At 36.9% G+C, this 19899-nt stretch overlaps 3 protein-coding genes and 1 pseudogene across 4 annotated transcripts; 2 read left to right on the forward strand and 2 right to left on the reverse strand.

Moving 5' to 3' along the window:
* Positions 1–2912: 2912 nt before the first annotated feature.
* On the reverse strand, positions 2913–5380 carry LOC137719984 (pentatricopeptide repeat-containing protein At3g16610-like; annotated as a pseudogene). Its single transcript, XR_015962249.1, has 2 exons — positions 5244–5380; positions 2913–5157 (listed from the first exon to the last, which is right to left on the reverse strand). The product of XR_015962249.1 is annotated as a pentatricopeptide repeat-containing protein At3g16610-like (transcript).
* Positions 5381–5467: 87 nt separating this feature from the next.
* On the forward strand, positions 5468–8767 carry LOC137719985 (ribosome biogenesis protein NOP53-like). Its single transcript, XM_088693747.1, has 11 exons — positions 5468–5778; positions 6447–6619; positions 6698–6743; positions 6853–6878; positions 7121–7312; positions 7449–7537; positions 7646–7765; positions 7848–7970; positions 8051–8117; positions 8226–8302; positions 8425–8767. The coding sequence occupies exons 1-11, from the start codon at positions 5610–5612 to the stop codon at positions 8429–8431; spliced, it is 1089 nt and encodes a 362-aa protein (XP_088549873.1). The 5' UTR covers positions 5468–5609; the 3' UTR covers positions 8432–8767.
* A 731-nt stretch (positions 8768–9498) lies between these two features.
* Positions 9499–11466, forward strand: LOC137720173 (uncharacterized). Its single transcript, XM_068459189.2, has 6 exons — positions 9499–9652; positions 9755–9830; positions 9937–10044; positions 10164–10262; positions 10535–10660; positions 11129–11466. Exons 1-6 carry the CDS (start codon positions 9623–9625, stop codon positions 11290–11292), a joined length of 603 nt encoding a protein of 200 aa, XP_068315290.2. The 5' UTR covers positions 9499–9622; the 3' UTR covers positions 11293–11466.
* A 121-nt stretch (positions 11467–11587) lies between these two features.
* LOC137720172 (amino acid transporter AVT6C) lies at positions 11588–14381 on the reverse strand. The gene is made up of 5 exons (XM_068459187.2): positions 13951–14381; positions 13565–13717; positions 13069–13272; positions 12285–12750; positions 11588–11849 (listed from the first exon to the last, which is right to left on the reverse strand). Exons 1-5 carry the CDS (start codon positions 14369–14371, stop codon positions 11723–11725), a joined length of 1371 nt encoding a protein of 456 aa, XP_068315288.2. The 5' UTR covers positions 14372–14381; the 3' UTR covers positions 11588–11722.
* Positions 14382–19899: the final 5518 nt, after the last annotated feature.

A 19899-nucleotide genomic window follows, 5' to 3' on the forward strand; every position in this document is an offset into this window, starting at 1 on the left:
GCAAGCAAAAACCATTACTAAAACTAGCGAGGCCACATCAACTTGCCGTAGCAAGATATCACGAGTGTGTGAAGCGGGGATATCACAAAAATTTAAAAACTAACTAATCTGAAAAGAAAACCACCAACCAACTCGTCTCCACAAGAAGGGCAATACCGCTTCAAAAAATATCCATAGCATTCATCGAAAGAGCCACCATAGTGATACAATATGAGGCATGTACTATATAGTTAAGGGTCAGTCACATTTTGCATCCCATTTTGCATCCTTGTGGTTTAGGGCATTCAATATATATTTTGGCTCTAGCTTTTTGAAATCGAGGTGAATATGGTGAATATAATGATGAATATAGATATAGATTATGTCACTCCACTTATATAATGACATATAACGTATGTGCCCGTATTTTGGGCACACTAAAAACTCTCTTGAGAAATATGTACTCATCATCTTGGAGGTGACCTACGTATCAATTACGACAAACAAAACAATGGACTATAAATGTGTCACAAAACAATGGAATATATAGCATTATGAAAACGCTAGGAAAACCACATATTTAGATCACATTTATGGATCATATAATGTGTCACAAATATAGAATAAGCTCGTTAATTAAACACTTAAGTAATAATTCAATCATCAATATCCACGTCATGTGATTTAGAAAATATAATTTAAATAAATGTTGTTCCTAATATTTCTCGTAGCATATCCTTATGCATGGCCTTAAGTCGCAAAGGGCACCTAATGTTCTATTTAGAGTTGAGCAATCAACCGCACTGAGTCATTGATCTTGACCCAGATAACAAAATAAAAATTATACAAACCAAAAAATAAAAAATTATAAAAATAAATAAAAATAGAGGTCACGGGGTTGGTTGTAGGCATCGAAGATGACATAATTGTAATTACAGTGATGAGAAAAGAAAATAATTTGCAAAAGTTGCATGGAGCATAGCAAAGCAGAGAAACCTGGATCATATGCATCATATGTAAGTGTCCCTAGCTATGTGTGTCGTGTTCATCACATGTAAATTGGAACCTGCAAGGATCCTCCCAGAGATGGCAGAAATGTTAAGACCAGATAGATGTGTGTGTGTGTATCTGAATATATAATGTATACATGTATATATATGTACAAGCAAAGCAAGAGAGACATCTCAGAAGGAAGGGTGTTTTCAACTACTGGGTTGCTGTCTTTTTGTAGATTTTGAATGCTGTTTCAAAGGCACAGATTGCTGCCTTTCTTAGTGTTCATGTCCTGTTTTGGCTATCAAATTTTCTTATGCCCCACAAGCTTAAGCAAAAGCCCCACAAAGATTGGAGACACTGTTGAGATTTTGGGTTGGAGATTGGAAAAGCAAAAGAGTAAAAAGTTTTTAGCCACCTTGTAGAGAAAAGGAAAATTCTAGAATGAGACTACACATAGCATCAACCACAAGGTGAATGAACAACTAAAGGTGCGATTAGTGATTCGGTAGATGAAGATTGAGTATTCAATGATCTCAATGTATCTTATGCTCTGGTCCATACTAGAAAAACTCTAAGAGAAATTGTTTTAGTGTAATAGCCAAACCGTCACATGATGATTCAGGCCAAAGAGGCGTTATTATATAAAATTACTAACAACTAGAATTTAAGTTTTATAATATAATACATGCATTTTTTGAGTTATAATGCATGATCTGGCTTTAAATTTGTGGCTTATGGAATTCCTAAGTTAATGACATTTTATGAAATCAATTAATTTTTTGGGAGTTATATTGTAAGCCTTTATTTATTTTTTATTTTTTATTTATTTTTTTTGTCTTTTCATATTTCTCACTTTAAATTGTAAGCCTATAAATACTTGTATTTATAAAGAAGAAGGGGAGGTTGTTTTGAATTATCATATTGATATTTGAATTGTAAACTCGTTTTTATGTACCTTTCTCTTGTTTAAGAGTCTCTGCAGCTTTGTTCTTTCTAGTGTCTAAGTCGTAAGCTGGTACTAGAACCAAAGTTATTAGGGTTTTCAAGTCTCTCCTCACACTAGGAGATAGTAGACACTACTTATCCATCATATCTATCATTTTAATTCGCTTCTATCTGGTGTGCTTGCATCACAGGATGGTTGGTGTATTGCTCTATAAGATATAGTATGAGTGAACGACACAATTGATATGACATGTGAATTGGATGCATCACATGGTGCAGTTCGTGGATATGAATGATTGAACCTCACTGATATTTTGATGTGAGTTCCTTCAGTAAACAGAGTGTTGTAGATAAAATATGTCCCATCCGCATATAAAATTCAGGAAAAGTAATCAACCTCCTTTATCCAGCTCATTACATAAAACAAAGCTGAACCCTAAACAAATGAGTTGAAAAGCCTGACTTCAGAATAGGATTTCCACTTGGCAGTTTTATACCCTTTATCTGCACCTCTTATCACGAGGTATGAAATCCGGTGCAGCTGTATGGTTCAATAGCTTTGTATCGGTGGATGTTGGTGAATAGCTGTGAGCCCCAGGGTCCTTAATGATGAACTCAATCCTGCTACCTGACCCTATACACAGCCCCTTGAGTACATCTCCTGTGCCCGAAAAATTATCTGTGATCAAAGAAGCCAAAAATCCACCATAGTCAATTGCACAATGATATTCAGTTGGCATTCATAGTTTTTCATCTGTAGCCTGCATGTACCTCGATACTCCGCTCCCAAGCATGAAGAAGAGCTGAGCAGCTAAAGAAAAAAATCATTGAATGTACATGGCAGTTCCGCCCTCGGAATTTTATCATCTAAAGATTCATTTGCTCTTAGTTGCTGCCACTTCCTTTTAGGTTGATCATATATACCACACCTGAACCTTTTGTCCCCCCAACTTGACATGCTTATACAAGAAATATTGAAGAAATTGATGGTATTAATCTTTTCTATTCAGCAAGCTCATCCAGGCATCCCCCTTTTTTTCTACCAAATTCACATCTTGTAATACATAACGCAAATCTGGAATGTAACCCATGGATTTGAGCTTCACTCTCAGCTCTTCTAACTTTGCGTAAATATCATGCTTTTCAGAATGTTGTTGATCCCCTGCATAAAATTTGTGGATTCTACCATTCACAGAAATCCAACTACAGCCTGGTTCCTCTTTCACACCTCGGTCTCTCATCACATCTCTCAGACTAAGTCCATCTTCATAACACCCTGTCCTGATATAAGTGTTGGATAGAAAACACAGGTATCCGAGGATTCTGGTGTGACCGAAAGAATTTCTCAGCTGCAATCTCCCCCAACTCAACATTTTCATGTACCCTACATGCTCCCAACAAAGTCTGCCAGACCATTGCGTTGGGCTCAATTGGCATCCTTTCTATGAACTCCATTACATCATTAAGACGGCCTACACGACCTAAGAGATCAACAATACAAGCATAATGTTCCATCTTTGGCACCACCCCATATGATTTTTCCATTTGATGAAAATGATTGAGGCCTTCTTTTACCATACCACGGTGGCTGCATGCAAACAGAACACACAATAGTGTCACATCATTGGCCTTCACACCCATCTGCTCCATTCTCTTAAAGAGTTCAAGGGCATCCTCGACAAGCCCATGTTGAGCATAGCCTGATATAATAGCAGTCCATGAAACTGTATCCGGTTCAGAAATCCTCTCAAAGACCTCTTGCGCCTCAGCTATATTACCACATTTGGCATACATATTGACTAGTGCACTTTCTATACACTTTTCTGTGTCCAAGCCAGCCCTGCAAAGCAGGCCATGCTTGCTGACCATACTCAAGGAAACAAAAGCTGGCACATGCAACAAGCGCACTAAAAATGGTAAACTCATTCAGTGCAAAGCCTTCTTCTCTCAACTCTGAGAAGACTGTCAGTGCATCCTCCCATTCAGAACATTGTGAACAAGCAGTCACCAGTGTTGTCCAAGATACTAAATCTCTCTTCTATCCTGTCAAAGACCTTCTGTACATCTTCGAGCAACTCACATTTGGCATATGCATTGGAGATGCTTGTAACTTTCATTTCTGTCCCGGACTTTAAAACCATCCAGTGACATTCCTTTCCTAAATGCAAACATTTCAACGCAGCTATTGCATTGAAAACACTGCAGTAAGTGTATTTGTCTGGTTTTATATTGTTTGCGCACATTCTCACAAAGAGCTCCAATGCTTCTTGGTTGTGACCGCACTGTGAATAGCCAGAGATCATTGCATTCCATGGCGGATTGGTTTTACAACTAGTGAAATTCAAGTCAAAAACAGATCTGGCATCAGACAAAGACTTGCATTTGGCGTATATATCAATAAGAGCAGTTCCTATAAGAACACTGGACTCCACGCCCAATTCAGATGCGTAACTGTGAACAATTTTGCTCTTGTCAAGATCACCTAACTTCCCGACTGCTTTTGAGACGCTGATGAGTGTATACAAATTCGGTGTGATTCCTTCTTTCTGCATTCTTAGAAATTGATCAAATGCTTCAGAATGAAGGCCATTTGATGTTAAACCTGAAATCATTGCAGTCCAGGAAACTTTATTATGTTCTGTCATGGTATTAAACATCCTACATGAATCCTCAACCCTTCCGAACTTTGCATACATGTTAAGAAGAGATGTACTAACAAAAGTATCAGCAGCAAAGCCTCTTACAACAACGTGCGCATGCACCATTTTTTCCCAATTCAGTACAATCTAACCCAATGCATGTCTGGACAGTCGCGGCAAATTTATCCGGTAAAATTCCACTGTCTAGCATATCACAAAAGAACATAAACCCATCAAGAAAAATGCCGCTCTCTGTCGACCCAACGATCATGACAATCCAAGAAAGTATGTTCCTCTGCGGCATTTCATCAAACACTTGACGAACTGTGTCGAAATCCAAGCATTTCGAATAGGCATGAGCTACATGGTTCAACACCACCAACAAGTCCCCGTCCGAAAGCTCGGATTTTAAAACCAACCCATGAACAGCCTTTACATTCCCTACAGAACCCACGTCCTCACAACCACGCAGGATATCAATTAAGGGTTGAATTTGAAACCTTTTCTGAGTTTCATCAACAGAAACTGAGCTGGGAAATTTGCTTCCATTTGGTTTCTGGGTTGTTGGAGATGATTGAATTAAAGTTGAATTTTTAGTCTGCAAGAATTTAATTTGATATTCTTGTTAACAAAGAAAGAGATACCACAACAGCAACACAGATAGAGAGAGATGGAGTTGCTTACTTTGTTTTTGGAAGTTGAGGCGGGAAGAACCAGAGGATGAGCAGGTTGAGGAAAGCCCAGTTTGACGGGGACACCCATGGCCTTCCGTCGCAGTTAGCCGATTGTTGTATGCCAGTGACCACAGTGAGGTGGTGAAGTTGCTGATGCTGCGGAGGCAGCGAGACCCAGAGGGAGTACCGTTATCGGAAACATCTTTTCCGAAGCCCACCAATAGAACTAAAAACAAAAGAAAAGAAAAACTCTTTAGCGAAGCAACGACGTCGTTCTCCCGCCATTCAGCCGTTAGGGTTTATAAACTCACTCCCTAAACCCACAGAGAGAGCAGCGCACTTCGGAACTCGGAACTCACAACGAGAGAGAAAAGCTATGGGGAAGAAAGCCAAGACCTCCAGGAAGGGAAAGAAGGCATGGAGGGCAAACATCAGCACCGATGACATCCACGACTTCTTCGAGCAGTCCACCAAGGACGCTCTCTCCGGCGGCTCTCTTGCCTCCACCCCCGCCGAGTCCCTCTTCTTCGAAGACAAGTCCAAAGGTACCTCCTTTCTCCGCCACGGTGCTTTTACCTTCATGCCCTTTTGGGTTTTCCAAATTTCCCAATCATTCCCCTTTTCCTGCAATTGCAAGCTGGTTGACATTGAATTAATTGGGTTTCTAAGGACTTGTCAGGTGAATTGGTGCGGAAATTAGAATTTGTTTTGTGCTGGGGTTTGTGGTTTAAACTTATCGAAATACGAAGCCAACGAATAAATGGAAGAGTTTTATTGGAATTTCACATTATTGTGTGTTGTAAATTTGATTGGTTTGCTGCATTTTCTGTTGAAAGAGCTTTCTTTAACTTCATGTGATGGTGAAACAAACTCTGATATTTTACGAAGAACTGTTTTTTTCTTTTTTTTCCGGAAGAAAATGAGCGCCATTTTGCTTGGCGGGAAACAGAATGGGAATCGGAATGGTAGATTTTCTAGGTTATGCTTAGAATTTAGTCAATCTGTCGTTTAAAGCTCCGAATGAATCTCATTGTATTCAATCCGGGTTTGACTACTGTATAGAAATCTGGAGTGAGTCAAATAGGTACTGATTGATAAGTATACTTTACGAGTTTGATCCAGTTCAGTTCCTTTCTTTTGTTTTACGCTCTCAGTTTTCTTACTCATTTTCGTTAGTTAGTGGAACTGAACTTGTGTGCTTTGGTCTGACCAGATCTTTCGGTGAAGAGGAAGATTGAAAAACATCGACAGAAAGTACTCCACGTTGAGAGCATGCTGCAGAAAAACCCATTTGTACAACCAGTACCTTCTTCGACACTGAAGAAATTCAAGAAAGCACATAAAAAGGTTCCAGAACTGATGGATGGATCTGAATGGAGTCCGAAGGTCAGTTGTTATTTGTAAAACTGCAGACGTTATCTAGTTCTAGCGGTTTTGTATTAATTTTAGTTTGAAATCTCACAGGGTTCTGTCTCGCATTCTGGCATGGCTGACTTATGGGGATATACAGGTTCCTCAACCTTAACATCCATTGCATTGTTTCCACTATTTTATTACTTTTTTTTTCTTTTATTATACGGTTCTGTGCATTACATTGACTGTTTTTAACTCTCATGCAGGTGACGACAGCAAAAAAACCAAGAAGGTAAAGCTCGTCGTTTAAGTTCAAGAATATGATCATATTGTTGTTCATATTGGTTCTTGTCTGTTTCTGTAACTCTAATTCCACTAGTGGTAATGCGCTAAGATGCATCATGGATCACATCTTATCTAGGAGTCATATAGAATCCGAAGCAGCATTTGGCTGCTGTGTTATTGTTTGAATAGTCACAGTTTTAGCAAACATTCCATGGCTCTTAGTTGATAGATTTTATTGAATTTTTGAAGATGAAGAAGCCATCAATTATTCCTGCCGTAGAAGTTGAGCCTCCGGGATCCTCATTCAATCCCACATTTGAAAGTCATCAGGAAACATTGGCTCATGCTGTTGCAGAAGAAATGGGGAAAGTCTATAAAAAAGAGCTAGGACCTCAACCGGTTCCTTTAACTGTTCCTGGGGAGGCTGTTGATGAAGAAGAAGTGAGTGTCTTTTGTTCCTTTCATTTTTGTCACAATAAACCAGATAGACATGGAGTCATAACGACCAATATTTTATGTTAGTTTAATTTTTTTTGTACATAACTGTGAACCTTACGGTACCAATCTACTTTATTAGATGTATTTTCTTGAGGCAGATGAAGGCACCGATGATGATATGAATCCAGAAAATTTGGATGAGAATGGGGATGCTGCATCCGAGAAAAGGTGAGCTGAATTTTTTATTTTTTTATTTCTAATATTCTGTTCCATGCATTATAAGGCCACCAAAACTAAAATGCCACGACTCATGTTGCTTGAAAAAACATGGTGCAGGCCTTTAAAAACAAAGAGGGTGACAACAGTCGTCTTAAATAAGAGAGCTAGGCGTAAAGAACAGCTTAAAAAGGAAGCAGAAGCGAGAGAGGCCAAGAAGCTTTCTAAAGAAATTGATGGGTAATATACTTATACAACTTTTGTCTCTAGAGTACACTGGTGAAGATTACATTCTAATAATTGCTTTGTCCCTTGGTCACAGCTTACCAGATATCATTGAGGAAATAGCTAAAGAGGACGAGGAGAGGCATAAAAGACATCTTCGACGAGTTGTAGCTAAAGAAGAAAAACGAAAGTCATGTCCCCCGCGATTGGGGAAGCATAAGTATGTCTTAAGCAATGCTCTCTCACACCTTTAGTATCATTTGTGTTTTTATCTTCCTATTTGTAATACTTCTATTACAGGTTCGAGCCTGCCCCGGTTCAAGTCCTCTTGACTGAAGAAATAACTGGATCCCTCCGTAAGCTAAAGGTACATGCACTTTTCTTGCTTACAAAAAATTTCGTCATTTTCTTTTTCTTTGTGTTCAGACAAGACTAGAAGGAAGTCTAATTGCTTCTTTCATTTTTTTCCCAAAAGGGTTGTTCCACCCTTGTCAAGGATAGGTTCAAGAGCCTCGAAAAAAGAGGATTAATCCCGCCAAAACCGAACAAAAGGTTTGCCAACATTCTCTTCATCTCTTAAACCAGGTTTCTTTGGGGGTTCGTTGGACATTGTTTGAACTCGTAAGTTTAATCAAACTTGTTATTTTTTTCCTTTCCTGCACAAACTTCAACAGGAAATAGAGGTTTTTTTATCTGAAAGCGTGAATCCGAAGTCATCTTTTCTTGTTCAAGGAAGATCAGTCGACTCCACATAGTGGGATAAGGCTTTGTTGTTGCTGACTTCGTGTTGTAAGGAAATCAGCTACGGTGATCAGCAAATTTTGTCAACAGTCGAGCTCAAAAGTTTTATAGTTATCTTAATCCTACTCCTTTTCTGTTTTTAATTCTGTATTTGTTGCCCAAATCCGTAGTTCAAAAATAGATCCAGTTGTAATCGACAAAAATATGCATGATGCTAGTGCCTTTTTGGTTTTTCGGTTTCAAGGTGAATTAAATTAATGAGATACATTAACCTCATCTTACAGAAGATTCTTGGCTATCCCTGACTATATATCTCTCGAGTCTCTCGTCACATGATGAGAGTTATCGATGTACACCAAAAATTAGGAAAAAAAGGAAGAGAACTACAATTTTGTAGAGGAATGTAAAAATGAAATATAAGAAAGGCTTTTTAGCCAAATTAATCTCTAAGATTTGCATAACTCATCACTTTGGTCCTTGAGATTTGAAATCAATAATGGTTCCTGAGTTTGTTCATCATCAATCATTTTGGTCCTTCCTTGAAAAACCTTTATTAAATAAAGATAAAATGATAAAAACACCCTCAAGTCCAAACATTTTGACCCATTGTTTATTAAATTGAGGGTATTTTTATCATTTGGTTCTTAATTTTTCAAGGAATGATCAAAATAATTGATGATAGACAAACTTAGGGACCACTTCTATTAATTTCAAATCTCAGTGACCAAAGTGATGAGTTATGCAAATCTTAAGGACCATTCTGGCTAAAAAGCCTATAAGAATTATGGAATCAATTCTAGTTGGCTAGAGCAAGGGGCACCCAATTCGATTTTCTATCTTGTACTTTGCACTAAATTTGAATACTTACACTCGTAAGTTTAGAACTTTACTTTGTAGTTTAGATGAATTTAGTATGAATTCAAAAAAAAAATTCTAAATTAAAGGAAGTTTAAAAAGAATATAATTTTTTCTTGGACTGTAAGTAAACGGCCCATTGGATTTAGACCCAAAACTAACAGAAAACCACCTGACCCAGACCCTTCGGCCTTTTACACTTTCCCGGGAGTCCAAAGACGGACCTGCTCTTCAGTTCCGCCGCACCGAGCTTCGGAGGAGTCACCTCTTCGCACCATGCGCACTTTAGCATCCAAGCTCACCGCTGTAAGCTCCCTCTTCGAATTGGTTTCCGTCCAACATTCCGTTCCTCTTTTTCTTCATTCGAACTTCTCCGTTCTGATTGTGATGTGAAATTTTCTTGATCAGTATTCGAAGTATTACTGTGCAAGAAGCCCGGTGCGCAATGCGCCGCCCCGCAATTTCTCAACTCACAACGGCAGAGGTAATTCGAATGTTTTCCCATCTCAAGATTTCATCTTTGATTCTGTAATTTTCTGTTTGGTTGATGAGAAAATGAAGGAAAATTGAGCTCTGGTATTGGATTGCAGATGAACTCTCCCTCGAAGAGGAAGCTGAAAGAAAAATTGGATGGATGTTGAAGCTGATATTTGCTGGGACTGCAACTTGCGTAGCTTACAACATCATGCCTTATATGGGTATTGTAATCTTTAACTAATTTATCTTAATTTTTGTTTTTAATTTATGAATTAATAAGAAATTTGTCAGTTACTCGATTTTTGCTTGATTTTACTCTTGTATTTTACTACATTTCCAGGGGATACTTTGTTGCAACAGTCCGTTTCGCTGTTGACAGTCAAGGATCCTTTGTTTAAGAGAATGGGGGCTTCTCGATTGGCTCAGTTTGCGGTTGATGGTAACTTTCGTAGCTCGATTTTCTTTTCTGTCAGTGTCTAATTTTGAGAAAGCTCATTCATTTAGATATATACCTGGTTGCCTTGTTGGTAAAGCAATTCACTTTTGATATTGTAAAGCACACCTGGTAATGAAATTACCATTTACAGTTTGCCCTGGAATCGTTTTCAGAAACTTTCTTGTGTTTGAGCTGTGTAACATATAAGTTCTCATTTCATTTATCTGATCTCCAGCTGTGAAATCTAAATTTTTATGTCTTCTCTTGATTTACAGATGAAAGGAGAATGAAAATTGTGGAGATGGGTGGTGCTCAAGAGCTCGTGAATATGTTGGGGGCCGCTAAAGATGACAGCACAAGGAAGGAGGCTTTGAAAGCTCTTACCGCTCTATCACCCTCAGGTCAGACATTTTCATTCACAGTTGGTACTACATGCGCCTATGTTTATACCTTTGAAATTTTGTTAATTTTATAGAATAGGTGTGTATCAACTTAAATTCCGAGATGCTAAAGATACTGCCATCATACATTCCTGATGGTAAAATGTAGCCTTAAAACATTTGGAGATGCACGAAGCGTATATTGTGTGCCCCATACATTAACGTTTTGAAACAATATAGCTGTTGCTGAGAGTTTTCACCTGTAAGAGTAAAATTTTGACAGTTCTGTTTCAGCATTTGTTAAGAGTTTGTCATAGAAGTGTTTAGAAAACAATATACATGTTAACAAAATTAATTTTGTGATTCTGTAAAACGTTAACTTCCGAAAGCTGCTTTCGCATAATATATTGGATACGATTATATTAATGCTGTGTTAACCAGTTCTCTCTTATCGCTTTCGGTTGTTTAATCTATTTTCTGTAACTGCAGATAAAGCTCTTGGAGCTTTACACCAAGCTGGGGCAATCCCAGTTATCAGATCGACCCCTGATTCTCTGGAGAATGCTGAAATCGAGAAATACAAGTCGGGATTACTCAGGAGATTCCAAGATCAGAGATACGATTTTCCAACCGCAGATGTTTCAAGTCTATAGATTATTAATCTTCAATTATAGGCTGCATCACAACCTCTACAACGCCATGTTTCGATATGCAACAATGGATTGGTATGCCCTGTATCTTCCTTTTCCTCCTTTAAATGTAATAAACAAAGTTTGAATTCAGCAAATTGGCTTTAACTCATATGAATGATCACCTTTTTGTTCCTATGCATGTGCATGCTAGCTAGTTTTAAGTTTATCTGTAGTTCTCCACATATGTTTCAGCCGTGCACAAACCCTATTTCGACATTAGAAAACCATTGCATATTCAAACAATAGTCGATGAAAATGGATCTGTAAAATGCCGGAATTTGGTCATAATACCGTTTGATTTATGTTTTTGGTACAAACTTAGAAACAATACACGAAAATACAAGCCACCTCAACGACAACAAAAATGGTGAAAACAAAAAAGGAAAATCAATTAGGACTTGTTCCCAAAAAAGTTAAATACATTGGTGGAAATGGCAGTCGCACTTGTTACTACTGCCAGGACTACCATTACAGTTGCCATGATCCTGTCCCTTCTTGTAGATATGCCATGTACATCCCTGTAATTTCATAGAACAAAAAGATTGTCAAGTTCCAGAAGAGACCATGTGACCAGTTGGTCGAGCGGCACTTTGTACTTTCTTGACGAGGGTCTGTTTGAAAATGCTTATATAAAAGGCATTTTCGTTCATAAGGGTCTTTGCTAGAAGTGCTATTACAAGTAACACATTGAAATCTTGATCAATTTCATGTGCTTCCTTAGAAAGCAACTCTAGAAAGTGCTTTTATGACCTGTAAAAACTTGTTTGTAAGCGTTTTTATTAGAAGTGCTTTTGCAAGCAACGCATTGAAATCTTTATTATAATTCCACGTGTGTCCTTAAAAAACAGCTCCAGAAGCGCTTTCAACTATTTCAAAAGGAGTCCCAAACAAGTCCTAAGTTTAAATCTCATAGACGAGAGAGTTGTTAATAAAAAGAAAAGTAGAGAGAGTACCTTAGAACAATTGCACCCGGGAAAATGAAGGCAAGGCAGACAGCAGAAGTTGATCCCAAAAACTGAAAAACGTACCAAATGTCTGGGAAGGCAATTGCAGCCAGGTAAGAGAAAACCAGCAGGCCAAGAGTGAGAAGCAGAAACCTCCTAGTATCTGTGGTCAAAAGCGGCTTTTTGGGGAAAAGCAGTTCATCCAAATTTACCCTCAGAGAAAAGTTCAAGAGAGGAAAAACCAACATCAGATGGAGGGCATAGCTTAATCTGACCACATCATTCAGCACTGCCCCCATTGCTGAATCCGAGCTTCTGTCAAAGTTCACAAGTATGTCAGCCATGATTGCATCCCCAAACAAAAGGTACCCAAATAGTCCAATGGAGAAGTAGATGGTTGCACATAGCACCAGTGAGATCCTGACCGCTGATATCATATCCGACGGCTTCCCAAGCTCAAACCCAATTGGGTGCACTTCATGAAGTCAATCAGAGTACGTAATGGTTAGAAAGTTTGAGATGTCAATAGTAAATTGACGTAGAACAAATAGCAAAGTGGATTGAAGAGCAGCTTGACATGCACAAGTCCTTAGACCTGGGCACGTTCCAACATAGTGCAAACGTCTAGAAAATTAGGTATTTAGTGCGAAGTTTTAGGACGTTAACCCTATCTAGTGACAATTACCCTTGTGGAAATTCCCAACTCCGTCCCTAGAATTCTTTGAATTCTCATCGATCCTTTGTGTCATCTGTTCTACATCGTAAATTGTTACTTAAATTGTACATTTCTTACCATTGAAGTGAAAAGTGAAGGCCGTGACAATGACTGGGACAGCAGTGAAAAGGTCAAAGAAGGAGGTTTGTTTGCCCAAGCTTGGTACCAATCTTGGGGTGTTGGTTTTCCCTTCAAAGATTGCACAGATTGCCATGGCTGAACTTATGCCAACAAAAACCACAGCAAGAAGAACTGATATGGCCGAACTGAACCTCAGAGATTCTGCAAATCGACCAATAAATATTAGAAAATTTGCAAAAAAAAAAAAACCCTAAAATGTTAAAGATTTATCATGACAACCAAGTAAAAGTTGGGACGACCCTAAGTCAACAAGGTCCGTTGTTTTGCCAGGATGGAAAGAGAGCGTTTACTGTACGCAGCCTTACAGGACTTTGCAAATAGTCTATTTCCACAATTCAAACCTCTGACCTTTCGGCCACAAAGGAACACCACAGTAAAAGTTCTATACAAATTTAACCAAAAAGGGTTTGTGTACTTTGGTAAATTTACTGACCTACTCGCTTTAACAAAACCAATGGCAGGAAAATGAAAATAAGTGTGAATAGGAGGGCAATATCACGGGAGTTCCACCAATGACTTCCAAACCACTCTTGCAGGACTCCTGAATGTCCTCCTCCTGCAGACCCATTTCCAGATAGAACATCCCCTGAAAAACAAACAAAAAAAAAATAAAAATTATCCTTTTAATTCTTACTAAGCTCGCATACGTGAGTTAGGTTAGTCAACCAGAATCAGAACAACGTATCCATCCCAGTAACCAATTTGATTCGCGTCCCGATGGATGCGAGTAATTATTCACGTCCCGATAAATGCGAAGTAGTTTAGAATATAGAATAGTAAAAAAAAAAAAAAAAAAAAACCAAGAAAATTGAAGCTTACCAATTATAATCTGGTACATAATTAAGCACCCAAGATTAGTAATCATGACACATATTTGCGTGGCAACCGATCCCACCTGCCCAAAAGACTCCCTCATAACGCCGGAATACGTCGTGGATTCGCCGGAATGCGTGAACCTCATCAGGAACTCCACCGAGACGTCGGCCAGCAAAGCAATGATCACAATAAGCACAAAACCCGGTATCACACCAAGCACCTTGAGAGTTGCTGGTATGGACATAATTCCGGCTCCAATTATGCTCGTGGACACGTTGAACACCGCCCCAGACACCGACCCCCGCCTCACCGGCTTTCTGTCCGACAGAAGTGGGACGTGAGCTCCGGCTGCCGGCGACATTCCGATGGCTGCTCGGTTTTCTGCTAGAGAGAGTGTTTTGGGGTATGTTGTCTTTTTGTACATGAAAAGCTTTTAATATTTTTGTGTGTACATATAAATAGGTGATGACGCCTTTGAGGGGTCGGTTTAATTTACCAAAATGCCGTTAATGTGCGAGTGTGGTTAATTTGTGGATGTTTAACGGAGGGTAGGATTGGAATTTTAGGTTAGTTTAGTGACAGCTTGGAGAGTGGTATTATTATTGGGTATCATGGTAGATGACGAAATTGTACTTGGATGGAAAAGTGGGTTATGTGCTTGATTTTGTTTAGTGAAAATATTTTGGGGGTTTTAAAATCGGATTTGAATCCTCTCCTGAGCTTAAGACGAGGATCCTCCTGACCAATCAATGTTGACTATTAGATTTTTATCTAACGGTTACAAACAAGAAGGTTCCTTTAAAGTTATATTAATTATAGTCATTGAATGAAAATCTAACGGTCCACACTGCTTGGTCAAGAAGATCCTCTCCTTGGGCTCAAGAGAGGATCCAGATCCTTTTAGATCAATGGTTTAGAGGGGGAGTCCTTATTGGCAAAATTTCCAACCAATCAATTAGGTTTTTTATTTTGTTTGGAAATGATCAGTTGGTAGTTTCGCTGTGCTGTCTATCTTTATAGAGGCTGAGAAGATTCACAAAATCATTTCAACTCTCATGTCTACAATTGTGTAATTCATAGTGTTAGGAACCAAACTCAGGACGTGACGTGTGAGATACGGGCCTTGAATTCATCCCCAACACCTGGTGCATTTTTGCTCACAACTCTACTTATTATTATTAAATTAATTTAAATTTTAAGATTTGTGTCTATTTACCATATGTATCTCGAAATTTAAACTTATCCAATTGTAATAAAAAGACGGTGAGTATCATCATCACTTGAAAGTAGTGAGCAATATTATTCCGTTTATTTTAATTAATTTGCCTAAAATGAAATCTAATGGCTAGTTTGCTCATATTTTTAGCCTTACTTGGAGCAAATTTGCTTTAAAATTCAACAAGTGTGAAGCTTTAATCTTAATATAATTTGCATGTTGATCGTGCCAAACTTAGATGTGACAGAACAATTATTTTGTGTCGATCAGATTCTTCTTCTTTTTCCTTTTCCTTGTTCGGGAAAAAGATCGATGCGACTTTTTTCACACATGAAACACATGAATTTGAATACGCATGTAGATAATTTCTAGCTGAAGTGGTATAAGTGTTTATTCATTGTCTTTTTATATTAGCATCTCATAAAATATTGAATGCATCTTATATTAAAATTTAATATTAAATGATTTATTTACCTAACAATGTAATGACAATTTTAATCTTATTAGGTTTAAAAAAAAAAACAATTTCTAAATACACCCCAAATCACTTTTAGCATATTATTTATCTTCTCAACTATCAAAACTCTTTCACCCTCCATTGTTGAATAAAACCCTAACCAATGTAACTACAAATGTTGATTGAGAAAAATTGTTTTTGACGAATGGAATACGAAATCGATATTTCAGAAGGTTCACAAGAGGTAAGACTTCATATTTTTCATTGTTTTAGTGATTTTGATGACATCGATAATTATTTAATCTTGCATTTGTTGTGTTATTTAAACTTCTATATTCATATTCATCTTAAAATCTCCTTACTTTTGTCTATCCAAGCAATTTTTTCTCCAATTTCTAAGTGCTTGGAAGGAATGGATACCAATGTTTTCCAAGTGCTCCACACTGCAGAAATGAAGTTCGTGAAAATCAAAACAAAAATTGCGTACCACGAAGTTAAATCTAACAATGAAGCCATTGTTGATGTTACCCTACCTAGAAAATTATCATTTTGAAATCATTCGGCAAACTAGATGTTCAGAAGATTTGAAATCTTTCGGCAAACTAAACGTTCAAATAGTTAGATTCAGTCTCTAAAAATTAAAAATGAGTGTTATAAGATTTGAAAAATATGGGGAGTATGTACAAAATATAAGGTGTATATTGAGAATGTGGGGTGTGAGGGTATTATGGAAAAATATGTGAGGTGTATTAAGATATTTTTTAAGTGAAAAAGCAAATGTGGGATGTATTAAGTATGTGAGATTTATTCAACAATTTGTAAGGTGTTAATATAATAAGCCTTATTCGTTTTGTAACATTCAGAACCATTATCTCCTCTTCTTCTACATGCTCTCAAAAGAAATAACACATTTAGAAAACATGTGATAACTAGTTCATCTGTAATAATATAGTTGGACACCATATTCTTTAAGTTATAATATTAAATAAGTAATTTATATGATATAATATAAGTGAAAAAATTATACTACGTGACTGTGTTATAAAATGAATTTTTTTTCCTTAAAAAAAGGACCGGTTAGTTTCAAAGCCACGGTATTGCACCATTCTAAAGATTAAAAAGACTCATAGAATTATTTTACCCTCATTTGAACCATCATCATATGATTCAACAACGATAATAATCGATTTAGGACAAGCATCTATGAAATGAAATCTTGCAAATTGGAAAGTATACGAGATGCCACAAACAAAAAGGGAAGTGGGGGTATGGAAAGTTTGGTGGATTAGGGGTCCCTTCACTTTCTATAATTTTATGAAACATGTGGATGCCATTTGAAGACATCAAATTGATCATATTAATAAACGTGGTACATATAAAGCAAGTAAAAATAATAGTTTTCCCCTTTTACCATTGGAACACTATTTTATTACTGTAACACTGCATGCACTACTTCAGAATCGACCTTTGAATTAATGTATTGTTAACTAGCTAGATCAATAACAATGACTTGTTTGGACTATAGGATGGGGGTCTTGAAACTTCTCAAATGCTAACTCGGGCAAACAATATGATATTTACATATATACTTCTCCAATAGATTGTTAACTAATCTACAATGAGCTATAATTATCTGACAACTTAAAATCCAACTCATTAGCTGCAAATATATGTAGTTTTTTTTTAATTTTATATATATCTTTGTGAATCGAATATGAAATTTCTCCGACCAAAGAAAGGCGTCAATGTCACTAACAGACTAATAGTAGGCTTGCTCGTAGCAACAACGCAAGATAAGCATGCCACTAATAGTAGGCTTGTTTCAAGAGCATGCTTTTCTTGATGTATTTGCTTTCTTTCTGTTTTCTTTCTTAGCTGACGAGGAAGATAAAAAGATAAGACAAATAATTTTGTAAGATAATATACAAAAATGTATTCACATGCCCCCTTCACATCAGCATGTTCTTGTTCATATAGTCCTAAACAAATCCTCAGAGTTATAATATCCGGAAATTCTTACATGTAATCGGGATATATATTTTTCTTTTATTTATCACGTGGTGGCTGAGATAGAGAGAGCAGAGTATTTCCGTGATTAGACTGAAGTTTTTCTCCATAAACTGAGTTGGTTAAGAATGAACATTCTTTGCACATTGATGTATCAAAGTTGTTGCAGATTTTCATGACCAAATATAATTACAACAAATACAAATTTGACGAATTCAATAGTTTCTGCAGTGAAGCAGATTTTTTATGGCTTGCAAGAACCTATGCCCCTCATCCCCCAATTGGTTGTTCGAATTCATAAGATGGGTAACCTTTAGCGGAATTATACAAAGTGGTGGATATTGCAATTGAGCTCGTCGCCACGGCCAAAACAATCACGAAAATCGCGATGATCTTGTCCCTCCTCGTTGATATACCGTGTCCATCCCTGTCGAGAAATTAGAAACGAAAATCAAGCTAGATTAGTCGCAACAGAAAGTAGTAAGCATGCGCGCGGGATAGAGAAGGAAGATGGAGTTTGTACCTGAGGATGAGAGATGCCGGGAATATAAACGAGAGGAAAACAACGGTGGTGGATCCCATGAACTGGTTTACTGGATCCCAACGGTGGTGAAAAATATTTTGGGTGGTTTAAATCAATGGTTTAGAGGAGGAGTCCTTATTGGCAAATTTTTAAACCAATCAATTAGGTTTTTTATTTTGTTTGGAAATGATCGGTTGGTGGTTTCGCCGCGCAGTCTATCTTTATAGGGCCCGAGAAGGCTCACAAAATCATTTAAACTCTTATGTCTTCAATTGTGTAATTCACATCGCTAGGTATCAAAATCAGAACGTGACGTGTGAAATACGGACCTTGAATTCATCCCCAGCACTTGATGCATTTTTGCTCACCACCCTAATTATTATTATTAAATTAATTTAAAATTTGAGATTTGTGTGTATTCACCATATGTATATTGAAATTTAAACTTATCTAATTGTAATAAAAATACGGTGAGTATCATCATCACTTGAAGATGATGAGCAACCTTATTCCGTTTATTTTAATTAATTTGCCTAAAATGAAATCTAATGGCTACTTTGCTCAGATTTTTAGCCTTACTAGGAGCCAATTTGATTTAAAATTCAACAAGTGTGAAGCTTTATTTTTTTATTTTTGGTAAAACAAGTGTGAAGCTTTTTTTTTTTTTTTTTGGTAAAACAAGTGTGAAGCTTTAATCTTATACAATTTGCATGTTGATCGTGCCAAAACTTAGATGTGACAGAACAATTATTTTGGGTCGATCAGATTCTTCTTCTTTTTTCTTTTCCTTGTTTGAGAACAAGGTCGATGCGACTTTTGTTGATGAACGAATATTTCACACATGAAACACATCAATTTGAACAGGCCCTTTAAAAAAAAGAATCTTCATTTTTAAAAAATAAAAAATAAAGATAATATCTTAACCATTAAATTTGACTTTAATAAAATTTTGTGCCTAAAATTAAATTACAAGCCACAAAATCTCAACCACAGGATTTCATTAAAACCAAATCTAACGGTTAAGAGGATGTCCTTTTTTTTTTTTTTTTAAATGGGGATCCCTTCCCTTAAAAGCTTCCTCAATTTGAATACACATGTAGAGAATTTCTAGCTTAAGTGGTTAAGTGTTTATTCGTTTGCTTTTTATATTAGCATCTCACAAAATATTGAATGCATCCCACATTAAAATTTAATATTAAATGACTTATTTACCTCACTATGTAATGATAATTTTGACCTTATTAGGTTTAAAAAAAAAAAAAAATTCTAAATACACCCCAAATCACTTTTAGCGTATCATTTATCTTCTCAACTATCAAAACCCTCCCACCCTCCATTGTTGAATAAAATCATAACCAATGAAACTACAAACATGTTGATTAAGAAAAATTATTTTTGACGAATGGAACATGAAATCGATGTTTCAGAAACTTCACATGAGGTAAGACTTCATATTTTTCATTGTTTTAGTGATTTCAATGACATCGATAATTATTTAATCTTGCGTTTGTTGAGTTATTTAAACTTCTATATTCATATTCATCTTTTAGTGATCACAATGAGAGTTTAAATGAAATCTCCTTATCTTTGTCCGTCCAAGAAATTTTTTCTCCAATTTCTCAATGTTTGGAAGTAATGGATACCAATGTTTTCCAAGTGCTCCACACTCCAGAAATAAAGTTCGTGAAAGTCAAAACAAAAATTGCATACCACAAAGTTAAATCTAACAATGAAGCCATTGTTGATGTT

The sequence above is a fragment of the Pyrus communis genome, chromosome 1, assembly GCF_041283825.1.
Source record: "Pyrus communis isolate YQ-2024b chromosome 1, ASM4128382v1, whole genome shotgun sequence".
NCBI classification, from domain to species: Eukaryota; Viridiplantae; Streptophyta; class Magnoliopsida; order Rosales; family Rosaceae; genus Pyrus; species Pyrus communis.

Coding starts and splice junctions, on each gene's coding strand:
- LOC137720172 (XM_068459187.2), bottom strand. CDS start 14,371: ATGTACAAAAAGACAACATACCCCAAAACACTCTCTCTAGCAGAAAAC. Junction 13,718..13,950: donor TATGTACCAGATTATAATTG/GTAAGCTTCAAT, acceptor TTTGTTTTTCAG/GGGATGTTCTATCTGGAAAT. Junction 11,850..12,284: donor CCGGGTGCAATTGTTCTAAG/GTACTCTCTCTA, acceptor ATGAAATTACAG/GGATGTACATGGCATATCTA.
- LOC137719985 (XM_088693747.1), top strand. CDS start 5,610: ATGGGGAAGAAAGCCAAGACCTCCAGGAAGGGAAAGAAGGCATGGAGG. Junction 5,779..6,446: donor CTTCGAAGACAAGTCCAAAG/GTACCTCCTTTC, acceptor TGGTCTGACCAG/ATCTTTCGGTGAAGAGGAAG. Junction 6,879..7,120: donor ACAGCAAAAAAACCAAGAAG/GTAAAGCTCGTC, acceptor GAATTTTTGAAG/ATGAAGAAGCCATCAATTAT.
- LOC137720173 (XM_068459189.2), top strand. CDS start 9,623: ATGCGCACTTTAGCATCCAAGCTCACCGCT. Junction 10,263..10,534: donor GGCTCAGTTTGCGGTTGATG/GTAACTTTCGTA, acceptor CTTGATTTACAG/ATGAAAGGAGAATGAAAATT. Junction 10,661..11,128: donor TACCGCTCTATCACCCTCAG/GTCAGACATTTT, acceptor CTGTAACTGCAG/ATAAAGCTCTTGGAGCTTTA.